The sequence below is a fragment of the Anarhichas minor genome, unplaced genomic scaffold, assembly GCF_050575085.1.
Source record: "Anarhichas minor isolate MPS153535 unplaced genomic scaffold, ASM5057508v1 ptg000043l, whole genome shotgun sequence".
Taxonomy (NCBI): domain Eukaryota; kingdom Metazoa; phylum Chordata; class Actinopteri; order Perciformes; family Anarhichadidae; genus Anarhichas; species Anarhichas minor.
In genome coordinates this window covers 6,741,206-6,759,004 of record NW_027466489.1, presented here as the reverse complement: position 1 = coordinate 6,759,004, position 17,799 = coordinate 6,741,206, and the positions used below count along the sequence as shown (strand labels likewise).

Sequence of the window (17,799 nt, the reverse complement as noted above, 5' to 3'; positions counted from 1 at the left end):
AATAAATGCAACATTCCTACCAATCCACACACACAAAGGGTAAAGTTTGATCATGCCATGTAGGCTATATTAGGCTGTTGTATTTTCAACCGATTCTTACTTGTATATTATTTCATTGTGTTTTATATTTTACAAAGTGTTGCACCACTTTGACCTGTAGCTGATTGTTGATTGGATCTGGAGCTTTCTATTTGATTTATTTGCCCTTTTAACTGCCTGATTTTATTTAATTGCATAATCTTAATCTTGATGTATTTACCCCCATGTAAAACCGTGTACCTTTATTTAGAAAAGTGCTGTATACATTAAGTTTATTGTAAATATAAAGATGATCATTTTTGTAAGTTTTTTTGAGTAGACACACAACACTTAGTCTGGGTCCAAACCCTCGTTTTAAGCTGTAGCATGATGCGTCTATCAAACTAGTGTAACTTCCCGTCTTTCCTTGTTGGCCCTTGGCGGATATGACAGGTGTCAGGCAACCCAAGGCCCCACAGTGCCAACAAAGGCCCGTCAACGAGGCTGGTCAGATGGGTAGTTCAGTGACTGACTGTCGCCCTCTTCTGGTTCCTTTCGGTCACAACTAAAGATTGCACCGAGATGCCCAGAATGCAATGAAAGTTGCAACAAATGCTCATTCATTGCGGTAGCCTACAACTGAGAGAACCGTCCAGATCAACTCGCTATTCACGCAGAAACCATTATACATTATAATAATGACTTATTCAGCCACAGAAGAAAGCGATGCAGGAACAACTAACATTTACAAAGGTACAGTTGGAACTCGCACTTCCTGGTACTTTTTCATCCAATGCAGTTGTCTTACAGCTGCAGCTTGCAGATTTCAGCTAGCTTTGCGGCTAGCTAGCGGCAATAAAACCAACCTTAGTTACATTCATTCAGTAGCTTTGTTTTGTTTTTAATTAAGCAGTTCTTGCACTGACGTTAATGATGTATGAAACCGTATGATTTTCCAAAATATGTTTCCTTATGCTAAGTTACTGCCTTTACGTTAATTACATTAATTATACTGTAACGTTACAGGCGAGGTACGTGCATTAAAACGTTACTTAGTTCTACTTTATGCTCAATTTAAAATAGACGACTTCTGTGTTTGACGAAATGTTTTAGATTTATTTTTACACCTGCAAACTAAATCCTCCAGTCTGTTTCTATTCACCTGTTTCTGTTGTAATGACAGCTGGATATTAGCACCTTTAGCCCTTGAGCCTCGCACACCGTCCATGACAAACTCGTTACTACAACCTTGCATGGATGTAACGGTAGCACCCGATGTCGGTGTGTCCCGGTGTTTAAAACGAGCCAACCTAAAGCGCCCACGGACCAATGAGAATTCGAGTTTCGCGGAACTCCGTCATACGTCATATCTGTGCTCCAACAGGACCCCGCTGCATTGTATCGGGGCGGAGGGGTCGTCTGCTCTTCACATGTTGTTGCCTCGTTATCTGTTCGGGAAAGTACCGTCTAATGAAAGCGAGTGGGGTGGGGATCAATCATCCGATACCGATCGGCTCTGTCTGCGTGAAATAGGGAATGAACGACGAGACAGCATCGGACAGCTGGAAGAGAAACTCCGGGTGCTCCAGGTGTGAAGCCTCACAGAAGCTAAGCTAGCATAGCACGTTGGCTAGCGGAGGGGACAGTCTGATGAGAGTCTGCCACAACACAGCTACTGGTTTTAATTTGGCTAACACACCGACACTTCGTTTATGTAAATCTAGACATGGTCATTAATTAAATCACTGTTGATATCTGTGCACTACTGATTTGCTGTTTAGACCCAGAGACCATGCTATTAGTGCATACAGCCCAAGAATAAACTTGATTTCCAACACTCTGTAAATAGAGTACACAGTCCCCTAGAGAACGAGCTTGTAAGTAATAAACTGTCCAGATTATAGTTCATTTGGTTCAGCTAGCTAAAGCTCTGTTATGTAGCCCACCCATTGATAAAAGTGATAGAAACATCTGTCAATATAACACAACACAATTCAGCACCACAAACTCCAAAATGTAGATGTATTTAAATCAACACCTCCCTAAAACAGGTTCAACAAAAACACTGTAACCTTCTTGAAGGTAATATCTACTGCAGGACTGGCCTTTTTTTTTGGTAATAGGATTGTTTCCCCACATTTTCTTCTATATTTAAGCTTTTTGTATGAATGAAATAATTAGTGTGACTTCTCCTAAAACCTGTACTCATTTATTTTACCTAAGATTTTGGAGTTGAGCTGCTGAGATTGCCACAATATGAAGGAGGTAAAGGACATTTTTAGTTTATGGTTACTTTCACAATTAGTCTTATAGATTTGAATAAGCTGGACATTGTTTCTGGGTAGACTGCACCGTTAATGCATTTTGAAAAGGGATTGTCTTGTGTTGGGCTGGTGTATTGGATATATCTCAAAACCTTTTGTAATTTTGGTGAAGGGATTTGTAGTTGGGCTAGCCTCAGTTCGGCGCACTAATGAAAGTATTTAATAGAGGGACTGTGAAAAAAGGATAAAAAGGAGAGCACATTTCTGAATTCAACAATCATGCTATAAAATGTGTCTTGAAAGGTATGAAGCTCTTTGTAAATGAATCAACCGTTGCTCAACAGTCCTTCTAATGCTGGTTGTTTTTTGTATCTAGTATTGAGCAAATGCTGGCTGTGAATCCCGGAAAGACGCCCATCAGTCTGCTGCAGGAGTATGGAACGCGGCTAGGTAAGACCCCAGTGTATGACCTGCTGAAGGCCGAGGGACAGGCCCACCAGCCCAATTTCACGTTCCGCGTCTCTGTCGGAGAGATCAGCTGCACCGGCCAAGGGCCCAGCAAGAAGGCAGCCAAGCACAAAGCAGCCGAGGCTGCTCTGAAGATGCTCAAGGGAGGTCTCGGAGGTCCCGTCGCAGTTGGTGTTGGAGTAGACAAGTTTATTGGGGTTGACGTGTCCACTGATGGGGACAGGTCAGTTTTTATTTAGGTTTGTTTTCTTCATGTCTCTAAAGCTAAAATGATACACAGACAGCGACTTTGGGGAAAAGTTGTGGTAACATCAGCTGAACATCAGCCGATATAACATGTCAGTATTCAATGAATACATGTGAGATAGAGGTCTGTGGGGTTTCATTACTTCCTCTACTGAGTTTGCTCTATCTCATCTTCTGTACAGCTCCCAGTCAGAGATGAAGACCTCAGGCAGTTCTCAGCAGTCTGAATGTAACCCAGTAGGGGCTTTGCAGGTGAATATACAAGATACCTCGTGTAATTTACGGTTTTATTTTGCTGTTTTGACTTTCAACTAATGGATGCTGTTATTGTCATTACTTACTGTTGTTTAAAAAAAATATGCCTTTTTATAAGTTTTTCCAAGTTTTCGTCTGTGTACTTCTCTGCCAGGAATTGGTGGTGCAGAAAGGATGGCGTTTGCCAGAGTACACAGTCACCCAGGAGTCTGGTCCAGCACACCGCAAGGAGTTCACCATGACCTGCAGAGTGGAGAGATTTGTGGAAATCGGTAAAATGCATAATGTTTCATTCTTCGAGATTGTTCTGTATTTAAACGTTTTGTCACTGATCAAATCCACTTTCTGCAATATTTAGATTTTTGTTAACATGCCACACTGTCCTCATAAATACACTGAAGTTGATCGTCAGGGATGAAACATTTAGGCTCTAATGAAATAAAGCTGATAGAAATCAGCTGGACTTGAAGAAAATCATATAAGCTGTCTCTTATAGGGGTGCTGAGAACCTGCTGACCTTCAACACATGAATTACAAGAGCATCGACTAAAATGGAAAATTTAAGAGCAAGACATAGATTAGATGCGCTAAAATAGAGCAGATTTTTTGTCACTCTGCAGTTGCTTAGCTTAACATTGTCTGACTGAATGAATATCGGTCTCATCAACAATCCGTGATCATAACTTTAGCAACATTACTCAACATTTCTCAACCTGCTCTTCTCCAGGAAGCGGAACCTCCAAGAAGCTAGCCAAGAGAAACGCAGCAGCTAAGATGTTATCGCGTATACACGATGTCCCAGTCGACCTGAGGACTACCATCGACGCTGACGTGGAAGAAGACACGTTCAACATGGTGAGAAACAAACGGAAATCAACTCAATCTGTGCCCCAGTTGATAAATCCTGCATGTTACGTTACTCGGCACATAACAGGAAAGGATGCGCAGCACTGAATAACATGCAGATATTGTTTTTTGCATCGCATAGTGCTCAATAATGTCTGCCAATGTCCTTCAAATGTTATGCAGGATACCATAAGCTATGCACCTGACGGCCCATCTCCCCCTTTTCTTTCTCATAAATCTTAATAGTGTTTATTAACTGCTATGAACGTCACCTTCCCTGCACACACAGCACATGGGGAGCAAAGCTGAGACGGGCAAAAGTAAAGGCTTCAGCTGCACCTGGGACTCACTGCGTAACTCTGCTGGAGAGAAGATCCTCCAGCTCCGCAGCCACCCTCTGCGCATGCCCACTGACTCCAACTTCTGCTCTTTGCTGAGTGACCTGTCTACGGAGCAGCGCTTTGACGTCAGTTACCTGGATCTGGGTGAGTTCACATCCACAAACGGCAGCTCTGGAATAAATTACAATTGCATTCCCTTCTGCCGAGCATCAAAGTGTGACTACAGTGGAGTTTGAAACCGATAAGTTAAAAGGAACGCGGACGTCACTGGTTACGTGTCTGCATGCATGAAGAGAAGTGTTTTAGTTAGGAGCATGTAAATATAATGAGTTGGTTGAGATGACACTGTGCCTATGATAAACCATTAGTGTGCATATTTTTCACACTATCTGCACAAACGTAGGACTTCAAAAGCATTATGGGTGCACATTGATGGCAAGATACCACAAAACAAATGCTGTGTGGTTACTATTACTGTCATCAGATATAGAGGAAGTAGCCCGCAGCTGCATGTTGTCACAGTTTAGTGCCGACAAAAGTGCCGAATATTGATGTTTATTTGTTATTTGTGCTGGGTTTTGTTCAGGAGACAGCAGTCAGGGAATTTTATATTACCTTACTTATGCTCATATAATTTATCAAATAAACATGGATCAACACATTATAATTGTACTGAGTAGTACTACCAAATATTCACTAGTTTTTCTGAGTTTTACAGCGTTAAAACGCGTTATGGGTAACTGTCATTAAATTACCTTATCTTCTACAGAGAATATAATGTTTTAATTTATATGAAAATAGTCAGAAGTTGCAGTCTACTACTTAACACATTTTCAAACACTAAAAGAATAACGCTGCAAATGAATTATAGCTGATATCTAGGTTAGATTATTATTATATTATAAATTATAAACTGACGTTTTTATGGTAAGTAAGAGTATGAAAGAAGAGTCTTAACTGTCAAATCCCAAATCAAATTTGTTTTGGTAATTATAGCTGTAGGACTAAAGAGACTCTTAGATCTAGACATTTTATTGATTCATTTATTTAATTGACAGATCCGTAGAATGAGTTTCCCCACAAAGAATCACAAAAAAGCACCATTTTAAATCATGTGTTTACAAATGTTTCAAATCTTGCTGAACAAAATCGATGTTAAAAACGACTCTTGTTTGTTTTTGTTTCAGAGGAGCGCAGTCTGAGTGGCCTGTGCCAGTGTCTGGTGGAGCTCTCCACACAGCCGATCACAGTGTGCCATGGCTTTGCTCCGAGCATAGATGCCGCTCGAGCCAATGCGGCCCACAATGCACTGCAGTACCTCAAAATCATGGCCGGGGGGAAGTGATGTCATCTTCCTGCTCACAGACTCTCTTTTGCCAGGATAAACTTCCTCTTCGGACGATGGAGGCACTTTTTGGATTGAGTTCAAATAACGCAAATTACCTCAAATGTGGAAATAGAGACTTTTTCTGTCCCCAAATTGACCCCCGGAGCCACATGGATTTCTTATTGTTGCCCATGAAGATTTAGTTGCCCAAAAACTCATGCACCCCTCTCCTTGACATTTTGCATATTTGTCACAAATTACTTTAAAATGCATTTTCAGTGTTTTCAGTCATCTTATACGCAGCACTGTATTGTCCTAAAAATCTCACGTCTTTGTCTGAAATCATAAATGGTGCTCTTGCAGTGAGTTTCCAAATAACTGCAGACAAATTGTGATGCAACAAAAGGTCAAAGGAGTTTGTAGAAATCGGGCAATGGAATCGACGAGTATTGGTGCTTCGTTTAATCCAAGATCAATGAAGGATGAACGGAAGAAATCAATTCCAGCCATGTGCCGAAACGTGGAGAGAAAAGGACTCTGCTGAAGAGATCAGAGGATCATTATTTTAAAGACTGCCCTGTTTTCAGATGAGCTCGTTTGAGAAAATGTGTATTTTGTTGTATATTAATCTGGACCATAAAAACTGTTTGTCCCATATTTTCTTTGTCTAAAATTAGGACCTTAAAATTTTATAAACATGGACCCCTTTGGTACTCCCAATGTAGAAATAGTCAGAAGGATCAAGAGACTCGGATGACTGAAAATTATTGATTGATGAATTGTGAATGAATGAATGAATTGTGTGCAATGTTGCCCCTTTATAAACTTCCTTGTTGGTTGGGTTCATGTTGATGGCTTTCAGAGCAGCAACAGATAAAGTAGTCATACTGTGTGTCTCTTTAATTGTGAGGATAACATTACAATTCAATTAATAATCCCAGTAACTCGGGAATTTGCAAAAAATAAATAATTAAGCACAGTTTTGAAATTACTATTTTTTCAAAAACTCTTCTTTTAGCACACAGATTTTGTTCAAAGAGTAAATCCATTTCAGTGTAAGACAAAGATGAGTTAACAGTTAGGGAGAAGGAGTACTGTGAATCTTCTGCTTTGTTAATTACTTTTGACTTTCAATATCACAGACCAAACAAAGAACCTACATATTATGTGGAGTCTTGATGTTTTTTCGTGTCCATTATGCCTGGTATTGTTTCATTTATAATCGAAACCCTTCTGTCAATGTGACTATGATTCCTGTAATGATGTTTGAAAATTGATGATGGTGAATTTCCAGATTATTTTCTCCAACTACTTGCTGTGTCTTGGTGTAAGGGTTCGTTACCACCCACCTTGCACTCAGCTGGAATATGTATTGAAAATAGTGGACAGTTTGCACTACTTGAAAAGATAATGTCCTTTGCACAATGCAGGCTGACCGAGTTTCTGTACATCTCCCACCGGTGAGTTTGGTGTTACCTCATTCTCTGAAAAGTCAGATCTGCATCTTGTTTTTCTGATAATTCAACAAAGGAAGTTTTGCTGTTTTTTTTTTACGAGTTTTAGTTGCTGACACCATTGACGTCTTTGCTGACATCAATATATTTGAGATAGACTTCTTAGTTGTGGTAGTAGAATCAGTTTTTAGAGAAACAATGAACTAAAATGTGAGCTCCATTGAATTTGTTTCCAATAAAACATTTTTGTACATTTTACTGCCAACTGTTGAACATGTCTGACTCACCAATTGAATTGCCATTTAAATAAAGTATGGTCTACACAGTATTTCATCAAGACAGTTTTACTATATTATTACTTATTTACAATGTTCTATATTCTATATGAGCACTGGGGGGGGGGGGGGGGGGGGTAACTACGTTTTAACGTTATTTACATGGTGTTCATTCATCTGCTTAGTGTGTTCAGTGAGAGGCTGACTTCTTCGTCTGCGTAGCCGCTGCTGTCTGACTGCATGCTGTCGCCCCGGACCACCTCACCTACACAAGGACACAAACACTTAGGCAACAACTCCATGCACTGTATACCGCTGCACACGTGCAGAACAGACACATGTCCCTAGTGACAAATACACATGCTCACACGTACATACTATGACGTGTAAACAGGTGCTCACACGTACATACTACGACGTGTAAACACGTGCTCACACGTACTGTACATCCTTTTCTATACATTTGTCTAAACTATTGAGGTCTACACATCATTTCGGACGTGGTTACGAGAACTTCAGTGGGCCTGAAGTATAATACTCAAGTTTAGCAAGAAGTTTTATACATACACATTTCTGCAAACATCCTTATATAAACTGAGGACAACCTTTTCTTCACACATTTAGAACTGTGTGTTGTTGTGAATACGGCTGTCGTGAGATCACATTTTCACCACACGATTAAAAGATTACACGATAACTATGTCAGCGCGCTTTCTATGAAAAATTAGAGAGAAAAAAAGAATTACCTTGATGTCAATTTCTATGTACGCACATTGAGAGCAACAAAAAACAGTCAAATTCCTGGTATGTTCACACTTACAGCTGATTATAATTCTGATATGATTCTAAAAATGATGACAAGTCATGTACCTGTAAAATAGGAAGTGTAACAAAGCAGCAGTTGTAACTACCATCTATGACCTGTGTTCAAATAAAATCGTCATTCACACAAATAAAATATAAATGTACCTTTGTATTGAAGTTCTTTGGACAACTGGGAGGTTGTTGTTCTTGTAGTCTCTAATTGTCCAAAATCTTCCTCTCCTGCACTGTGCACCTGTAGAGACAACAGGTATCAATATGTTATATATCATTTGTCTACCATTAAAGATACCATAGAAAATGATACACCATAAGGGCTGAAATGTTTTTTAAGTATTGTTCCATCATTTACGTCCCAATGTATGCTTTTAAACATTTAAACCCATTTTCTGATAGAATACCAGTGATTAATTTCTAATCTTAAATACAAACAGTTCAATATATCGTTTACTGTTTTTCTTTTCAAGCATGCTTTGCCTGCACAAAAAAATCTAAATAATTCAGATTTTGCAATTTTTGCATCTAACCTAGGGAAGTTCAGGGAGAAGAAAGAAACTGTCTGAAACAAAGCGGTTTAATCAAAATGTTGTGGAGCACACTGTGGGGAGAGTGCTTTGCCACTGTCGACACAACACAAGGCAACTCAATGAATTAATTGCACCATTACCCATAACACCACACCAAAGAGCAGTGTATAATGAGCCAGAACCAAACACCACCCACTGAGGGGAGAGCATATTTTGCTAGAATAACTAGGATGATACTGAACAATATATCAAATGTCCTGTTTTTTGGCAAATTCTTTCTAAGCTTGGAATTAGTATCGTGATGTTTGTGGACTTTTACCTAGACTGATGGGTGAGTTCTTTAAATTGCCAAGTTGAGCCAACCATAAAATGTTTGTCCTATTTTCTGCTAAATCAACCTAATCATGGCTTGTCTGATTAATTATTCCCAAAGGGAACTACAGAGGTAAAATACTTCTTTGTCTGGAGAAATGTTGTTTAATATATAATATTACTACTTTACCTCCTCCAGCTCAAAGGAGTTAACCTGTTGCAGGTTTTTGGAGTCGTGCCCGTGGCCCTGGTGTGTCTGTGGATTCAGGTACCGGCTTTTCCCCCTGTTAAATGGCTCCTCACAAGCCTGGGCAGGTGGGACAGTAGAGACGTCGTCCCCCTCCCAGCCAGTCACAGTGATGCAGCACTGGGCGTAGCTAGAGGCCAGGACAGGGAGTGACCTGGATGCACTGAGCTGTCCGGCATCAGGCTCAGAGAAAGCGGTTTGTACATTAGGTTTATGCGATCCAGGACATGATCTATCTATGCTCCCAGTCTCAGAGGAGATAGGAGGTGAGGTGTTTGTTTTTGCACTATGTGTGTGTTGACAGCAGAAAAGCGCCTGGTGTACACTCTCCACTATCTGCGGGCAGATTAGATCATGCGTAACCTTGGCAAATGGTTTCAGATCAGTAGTCCTTGTGTCACTTTGAGTTGAAATAAACTGATGATCTGTTTCTATCACAGTTTCTCCTGACAATGATGACGCTAGAGACGTTCCTTCGATGTGGGTCCTGCTGTCAAGGTCTCCTGGTTTGACGCTATTTTCATTGGCATCAACATTATCTGTTTGTTCACTGCCCTTCATCTCCTTATGACGGATTGTATTTCCATTTTGAAGAATGTCTGTGTCCACCGCGGTCAGCTGTGTTTGCTCCTCTTTCCCACTGTCACAGCATTTATCACCATCCGTGACCAGCCTCACATCCACAGCTGATTTATTCCTATTATTTACCCCCAAATCCAGTTTCTTGGTGGCCCCAGTCTTGACTTTCTCCATGACTATTTCCACAACATCAGGGAGGCTGGCCCTCTTTCTGGGCGAGGGCTGTGGGGAGGTGGAGTCTGATCCCCGGGAAGAACCTGTGTAGAGACACATCTTGGAGACAGTGTCCTTCAGCCTCTCCACAGGAGAACGTGGCTCGCTGCGGATGCCGCTCCTGAAGCGTTCGATCCTCTCCACAGGAGACGAGGAGAAGGTAAACTCTGGTGTGGCCAGTTTCTGTAGAGGGGTGCGGGACACGTGAGAGTAGAGGGAGTAGAAAGCGTTGGCCATTTCTGTGAGCACTTGCACTTGTCTGAAACGACCTGTGGAAAGAATGAAATGTAAATTAGATCAAGTAATATAGATCTCATAACCAACATCCAAGAGTTATTTCTTCTCATCACCCACCACACAGTAATGTACAATTCAAAATACAAAATATCTCCATAGTCTTACTAGCAAGAGAGAGGCTGGGGTCTTCTTCTCGAATCCGCCGTAGCTGTGAGTCAAGGAAGAGGCGGAAGTTGATGCCCTGAGACAGAGAAGGGAAGGTGAAGAAGCGCGGAGGGATGCGAACAGTGACCTGCGGCTCATCACGGCCGAATCCCAGCTCGTACAGCGTCTCCTCCGCATCCTCCGCACACAACTGCAGGATCTCCGATATGCTAGTGTGCATGTGGGAATAAAAGAAAAGATATGGTATTTTTATTCCTGTTAAAAGCTTTTTGTAAAGACAATTGAGGCAAATTTGTAATTTGTTTTATAAATAGAACTCAACGTGTGTAATGCCTATTAAGACAATTGCAAAGTGCTTTACAAAAAATGTAAACCAATAAATAGAAATGAAAACAATAAAGAATAAAGAAAAAAAAGGATGCAGTACTTTTAAATATAATTAATATATAAATATGTATTATTCAGGTATAAACAAGCCAGAAAAAAAGATAAAAGGAGGAAACTGAAACCTGTAAGTTGCCAAGCAGGTCATTCAAGAGCAAAGAACCTCGTTAGCAGTCTTACAGAATAATAAAGATTTGAAAGGTTTCGAAGCTTCACCTTGATGTACTTGTGCAGGTGGAGGAGGAGAGGCAGCTGGAGGCCATGCTGTGGCCCAAGTTCAGCAACGGCGGACATAGTCCCTGACGAGGGGTGCTGTGAACAAGACATGTGAGAAGTTGAAGAAACACACAGTAATCTCAAGTCCCTCTTAAGTATCTTAATAATAATGCACAACCTATAGTTTGCTTGGAATAGTTAATTTCCTAAAGTGAAAAATAAAACATTTGTTGTTTCTTCTGTTGTTTTTCATTGAGCTGAGGGAAAAGAAGTTGTCCACTGACCTGGTGAGTCTGCTGGGACCTTGTTTGGAGGAAGGATGCTGTGCGACGCTTCATGAGAAGAAGAAAAAACGGAACAGTCCATTCTTCAGTATTGATTTAGTATATTCAGAAACTAAGTCACCTCTTCGAATAGTCTTTAATTTCAATAGAGACAGCCGCAGTAAGAAGGGGTGTAACATTATGACATTAAAAGATCAGTGTAGAGACTCAGCTGTTAGTGTGGCTGAGTGGGGGAGTTACATTGATCATGCATTTTGGACCGGAAGTGTAGCTCATATGCCTCTTAGTCTGACTAAAACGTGATAAACATCAAAGACAGTTCATCTCTCTCCTAAATTAGTTCTGTTATTTTGTGTAAAAGGGGAAATTGAGTTAAAAACACAGTCAATGATTAAAGCAACATGGATTCATATTAACTAACAAACACTAATTCAATAACAGGACATTCCTTGTTTCTTGTTGTTTCACTATTACCGCAACATGAGAGTACAGTTGCTACTCACCCAGCTTCAGATGTACTCTCTCCAACGTTTAACAAAGAAGCTGAAACAACAAAGAAATCATTCCCGAATAAAAAAACAAGTCGCTTTTTTTCTAATGTAAATACTGTATGTGTATGTATAAGCGTGGTTACATTTCATATTAAAAACAGAAATCTTTTATGAATCGTTACATTTTGAGATGGGAACGTTCCACCCTACACTTTCCCTTCTCAAAAAGCATCCTCCTTGGCAAAGGTACAGTAATACTGCTTAACACTGGACTGATATGCACAGATGGGTCAGTCTCTGTCACCACTATTACAAACAGAACATACAAAAGCTTGAGCAGATGATGCACATTATGATTCACACCTCATTTTCCTATCTGACATTTCCTGCTTTGTTACATTCCTTTGCGTGTGTGTGTGTGTGTGTGTGTGTGTGTGTGTGTGTGTGTGTGTGTGTGTGTGTGTACTTACCATCAGCACCAAGACTAAGCTCATCGACAAAGTTGCTGGGTTTCAGCACAGACTCTGAAGAAAAGACACACAGTCAATGATTTAAGTAATTTCACACATGGTTCAATATTATCTTAATTTGCTGAAATTGTTAACTGAAGAACGGACAAATTCCTGTTTTGAAATCTTGCTTGTATGTGTCATTGGTTGGAAAGTACGTATTTACTTGAGTACTTAAGTATAAATGTGAGGTACTTGAATTTCCATTTTATGCTACTTTATTCTACTCCACAACAATTCAGAGGAAATGTACTTTTTACTCCACTATAGTTATATGACAGTTTAATTTACAGATTAAGATTAAATTTACAATGAGTTTATCGAATATGATGCACTGTTATAAGTACTCAATAGTATACAAATAAATTGGCTCCATCTTGACCAGCTACCACAGTATAATGCTACTCCAATGTTATAAAGAGCAACAGCATAGCAATTAAGTTTATTTGCATTTACCACATGCAACAATAAATATGTCAGATGCATCACAGATTTGGTAAATGGTACATTTTGTTTTAGTTGGTATACTCACCAAAACTCAGCTGACTGTTCTTCTCTGGCCTGTAAGATATATGACAATATTTAATGCATGAATACATGTACACAGTGTTATTTGCATGCTTCTTCTGACAAATAACTAAGTCATTGCGTTTGCATATGCCTCATCTGTACGATAGCATAGCTACAAAGCAAGCTCGTGAGATCGACTCCATAATCAGCTCTCAACGGGCTGCTAATGTTTGTCAACTTCCTCTCGTGGAAATGTTCACTTGTTGAGCAGCACGAAGGTCCACACCTCCCAACCGATCTGGTCATTTTCATGTTGAGTTCTCAGAATGCATAAACCATCACGCCACTCTTTAGATGTTCACACGCAGTATTTAGCACATCACTGACTACCAGTCTCCTTCTCAGTGACTGAAATAAAAGACAAACAGTTCCATAACAGGAACTGTTATTTCCTTCTTGTTATATTGTAATATTACTCTGAACCACAGAGACATACGAATACAATTAAGTTGTTAGCTTTCTTGGTGAAACAGTGTTGAGATTGGAGAACTTGTTGAAATGTCTGCATCATATCCTGACACTTTATTTTTTAAACCGTCAACATTGCTGTGAAATGTTGTCTGCATCCTCTCATGGCCTAGAAAGACATCTGATGTGTCATTTAACACCGGCAGATCTCACTTCGGAGCACTCTAACATTATGGTTTTGAAAAACTAAAATAAGCCAAATTTCCAAACGTAACTTTAAAAATACCTCATCTCAGGCTATTGTGGTGAAAACAATACTGTGGCGACTTTACCCCGTCATCTTCCTGGAACACCTGACCTCAGAGAGTTTCCACTTGTCTACTTTACTCTATTGTTTGTTTAACCAGTTTCCAACAAGTGACACCTTGTCCTTCAGAGGTCGCGCTCAAAAAAGCATCATCTTACAAAAAAGAAAACAAGTAGTAAGGCGAGTTGACTCACCCACAACCCTGGAGCCAGTTCTCAATCTTTCCTGTGAAGCATCCTGTGGAAATTGCACATGTACAACACTTAGCTTTGTGAGTAATCTTCATTAAATAAACAACTCTTTAAGTTTTTTACTGTTTCACGTTTGCCTTTTTTTTCAGAAAAACATGCATAATGTAAATACTAACTTTGAAATGTTTCTGTAATGAAGAACTGGAACCTGTGATCGCATTGAAATAATATGGCATCTATTTCTAAAAGAAGAAGTAATCCATGTTTTATATATGTACCACTTTTTAGTTGGGCCATTTGATGTCACACTGGGCATCAAATCACCGACTACTTCCCCTAAAATCTATGCTTGATCATCATGGGCATCTTTCAGCTCAATTCACCTGTGGTTACATAAACTGTGGACACATGGGCGGATCCCTCACGCTCTCCTCAGTTTGGACCTACCGTCAGAAAAGACATCGTCGTCAGCTATAGAGGCAGAGGGGAGGTTGCACAGCGCTCCGTCAGGGTCCAGCTCCTCCAGAGTGGGCCACTGTCGGCTGCTGTTGATCCAGGCTCGCCGCCTCACTGTGGACGACGGGCTCTCCATCGCCTCAGTTCACAGACAGCCGGGGAGCACGGTGGGGTCGAAGCTACCGAGGAACAAGGACAGGACAGTATAGTTTGCTCCCGTAGCTGTGCTTACGGTGTAGATATGTGATGGAATCTGAATTGTAAGTCGCTTTGGATGAAAGCGTCTGCTAAATGACTGTAATGTAATATATACCTGTGTGGGTGCATGAAAAGTTGTCAAGTTGTGTTCAAATACAGTGGATATAAAAGAAGATACACTGTATACTCAGAAGCTATAGAACATGATGTGAGGTGACTTACAGTAAAAGAGGGCAAACATATACACATTGACAGATAGATCCATTTATACCAAATTTGCATAAACATTACATAATTTAAGCCCAGCCAGTTAGTTTTGAATAAATATAATTATGATGGATAGATCAAAACTAGAATGAACTAGAATTATCTATACAGATACATGTTTGAAAATAGGGACGTTTCACACTTTTTGGTGATCATGAAAGTGTTTTGTATTGGTCTAATGTCATCAAAATTACATTTTGCTCCTTAACCAGCGAGGAAAAGGTGTCCGGTTATTAGCTGAACTAAGTAGTCCTGCTCAGAGTTTTCCAAACACATATTTAAAACAAAATAGCGAGTGAACTTGAGAGAAGAAAAGCAGCTTTACCTTCATGGACGCAGGTTTCAGTTCTGTCAGCGTCGCGCTCTCTCTCTCTCTCTCTCTCGCGCGCGCGCTTCCTGTTGTCGCGGGCTGAGGTATCTGAAAGTGATCTGCAATCTTTCGCAAACTCTCGAACGGCATCCAGTCTGCTCTAGTTTTCAATGATTGCTTCACGGCAACGAGTTTCTGGTTGTTTCTTCCGATTCGTGTCAGCTGCCCTGCATGTGCGGTGCGGATCCTCACAGGGGATGGATGGACGTCTGAGCAGGCAGACTGGAGGAAGTGATCGGTTTATATCGCAGCATGCAGAAACACAAGCAGAGAGACTCTGAATAGGTTTTTGGCAGAGCAGCTCCCACATGACGCGAACATGTTTATTTATTTTCTTTGTCAAAAAATAATGAATTTATAGTCCATACAAGACATATTCTCAGCAGCTTTTTAATTATTATTTTTTTGTTAGATGTCTACCTTCAACCCATGAGAGTTATATGCTTGATTTGTTAAGCTTATATCAGATATATCATGTGTTTGACACACATCTTTCTTTATATTTTCTCTTGGCTCTGAAGGGAAGAGTCATCTTTTCTTTTGCAACAGCAGCCATTTATAGCATTTTTAATAAAAGCTTATGCAAATAGCAAAAGAATAAAGAATATAGACTTCCTACTGACAGTGTAGGGAAGTAACAAGTGCTTTCACTCAAGTACAGCTTACTTTAGTACAATTGTGAGGTTTAAGTTACTTTAGTTGTATTATTTATATGTTATGGTACTTTATACTACTTCCCTATTATACTATTTACACCACAATGTGTTTGACAGTTGAAGTTACTCGGATATAGGGCTTTAGACATTTTGACATGTCACAGTAGGAAAAGCACATGTAAATGAGAAAATGAAAGTTGGCTGACTTCCATTTAGTGGCCTCAGTTCCAGGGCCCTTGTATTGTGCATGCTGCCTATCTGTGACACTGTCATGCTGGGACCTTTTAATACAACAATGTAATGTTAATGTTATTAACACCTGTGCTTCCCAATATCCGCTGTTAAAAAGGCTTGCTGTACATACAAAACGATTACGCTTATAAAATATGATGCTTTGTTATGATTAAACAACCCAACAATGTAGAAAGTAATTAAAATGAGCTCCATCTCAACTACAAGAGTAGTATGCTGGTTTCATGCATCAGTAATAATGAATGCATAACAGTGGGGCATTCTTGCTGACTCACTGCTCTTAACCACTCCAGTCACTTTACCTTGTAACTTTGTCTTTAACTGCTCTTGGATAATTTATATTGTTACTTTTATTGAAGTTGTATATACCTGTTATTATTTTTAAATGATTTATTTTCTTATTTCTGTCTGTGGCTACTCACACTTTTAATACTTATTCTTATTTTTCCTAAAGGACCTAAATACTTCTTCCACTGCATAAGGGTGTTAATGGAAAGTGCACTGGCAGCCAGATGTTGTAGGCCTTTTGGCCCATTGAAACAACATATTGTTTGACTTGATTTCGCGCGTGTGTGCGCGAAATCAAAATAAATAATAGAGGAATAGTAATTTCTATGACTAACTGTAGTGACATCAGGCCTGCTGGCCTGTGGATGGACTCCACCCTCTGTCCTGTTTACATGGGCACATGTGCTGCTTCACCGACAGCCCACTCGCACATCCCAATAATAAAAACCCTCCTACAAGCGAGCCATTTTCTCCACCCAGCGCGGCTACAGCCAGTGTTCGAGTGTGATAGGGTCTCTTCTCCTCCACCCTGGCGGACTCCTCCCGCCTCCTTGCTGTTTCCCAGCCCACAGGGCGCCACCAGGGAGTGGCCAGTGGCCACGGAGGCAAGACTTAAATACCCAATCCGCCTTCCTCCTTCCCCACCTCCGTGTCCAAAGCAAGAGATGAACCATTGCATCTTTAAACTTTCGTTTGATAAGACAATATCACAGAATGAGTGAAGAGAAATATCAACATTTACGATAACACGTTTACTCATGGCGCCATTTAAGCGGAAAACAGATAACCCAACGTCAATCATACTCAGGGAGACAACCTACCATGCTTGGTCCCGCCCAATTCTCCGCCTTTGAGACAATTACATTGGCTAGTTGATCCCCGTTGGCAGAAACGACCTCCTCCATTGGAGGAAAGCAGCGATCCTACCCACGTAGCTCCCAGAGGGGTGCGCTTCTTTTGAGTGAAGGGACAACGCGATAGTACAGTAAACCAGTGCGAAAATACATTATTATTGAGTCTTTTCATATTATTACCAAAGAATAAGGTCTGGACACGTGGTTTGCTATTCTCCGTTTCTTGTTAGTTTTAACTATTGGATTAAATTGAATCATGCTAAATTAAGTGGTAAATCTAAGCCGCATGACGTGATGATGATGAATTTGCGTTGACGTAGTTAACGTTATAGGCCTATTGATTAACTACATCCGTTGATGAGGATTGTGTGATGTGGTTGAAAGCTCAACAAATCTAGAAAATTAGCCTTGAGTCAATATTACTTTGTAAAACTATACCGCCAACGTTTAAAATTAAAAAGTGTAAAAGCTATTTGCTGGTCTTTGTTCGAGCGTGGCGGGC

The 17,799-nt window shown here is 40.3% G+C and overlaps 2 protein-coding genes across 8 annotated transcripts; one reads left to right on the top strand and one right to left on the bottom strand.

The window, feature by feature from the left end:
- The first annotated feature begins 602 nt into the window (after positions 1-602).
- Positions 603-7,547, top strand: tarbp2 (TAR (HIV) RNA binding protein 2). 4 transcript variants are annotated; one of them, XM_076110369.1, is made up of 8 exons: positions 603-771; positions 2,242-2,283; positions 2,659-2,973; positions 3,179-3,248; positions 3,406-3,523; positions 3,979-4,106; positions 4,387-4,582; positions 5,626-7,547. In XM_076110369.1, the coding sequence occupies exons 3-8, from the start codon at positions 2,669-2,671 to the stop codon at positions 5,781-5,783; spliced, it is 975 nt and encodes a 324-aa protein (XP_075966484.1). In that variant the 5' UTR covers positions 603-771; positions 2,242-2,283; positions 2,659-2,668; the 3' UTR covers positions 5,784-7,547. The 4 variants fall into 4 exon arrangements, with proteins under 4 accessions (XP_075966484.1, XP_075966483.1, XP_075966482.1 ...); XM_076110367.1 differs by lacking the exon at positions 603-771 and adding an exon at positions 804-1,607; XM_076110368.1 differs by lacking the exon at positions 2,242-2,283.
- tespa1 (thymocyte expressed, positive selection associated 1) lies at positions 5,473-17,090 on the bottom strand. Of its 4 annotated transcripts, none has more exons than XM_076110358.1 (13): positions 15,203-17,076; positions 14,404-14,591; positions 13,960-14,002; positions 13,013-13,041; positions 12,442-12,495; positions 11,984-12,023; positions 11,481-11,528; positions 11,197-11,292; positions 10,597-10,805; positions 9,346-10,463; positions 8,464-8,551; positions 7,657-7,759; positions 5,473-6,305 (listed from the first exon to the last, which is right to left on the bottom strand). In XM_076110358.1, the coding sequence occupies exons 2-12, from the start codon at positions 14,546-14,548 to the stop codon at positions 7,668-7,670; spliced, it is 1,962 nt and encodes a 653-aa protein (XP_075966473.1). In that variant the 5' UTR covers positions 14,549-14,591; positions 15,203-17,076; the 3' UTR covers positions 5,473-6,305; positions 7,657-7,667. The 4 variants fall into 4 exon arrangements, with proteins under 4 accessions (XP_075966473.1, XP_075966474.1, XP_075966475.1 ...); XM_076110359.1 differs by having other exon boundaries at positions 5,473-6,302; XM_076110360.1 differs by lacking the exon at positions 5,473-6,305 and having other exon boundaries at positions 6,645-7,759; positions 10,111-10,463; positions 15,203-17,090.
- Between the last annotated feature and the right edge of the window lie 709 nt (positions 17,091-17,799).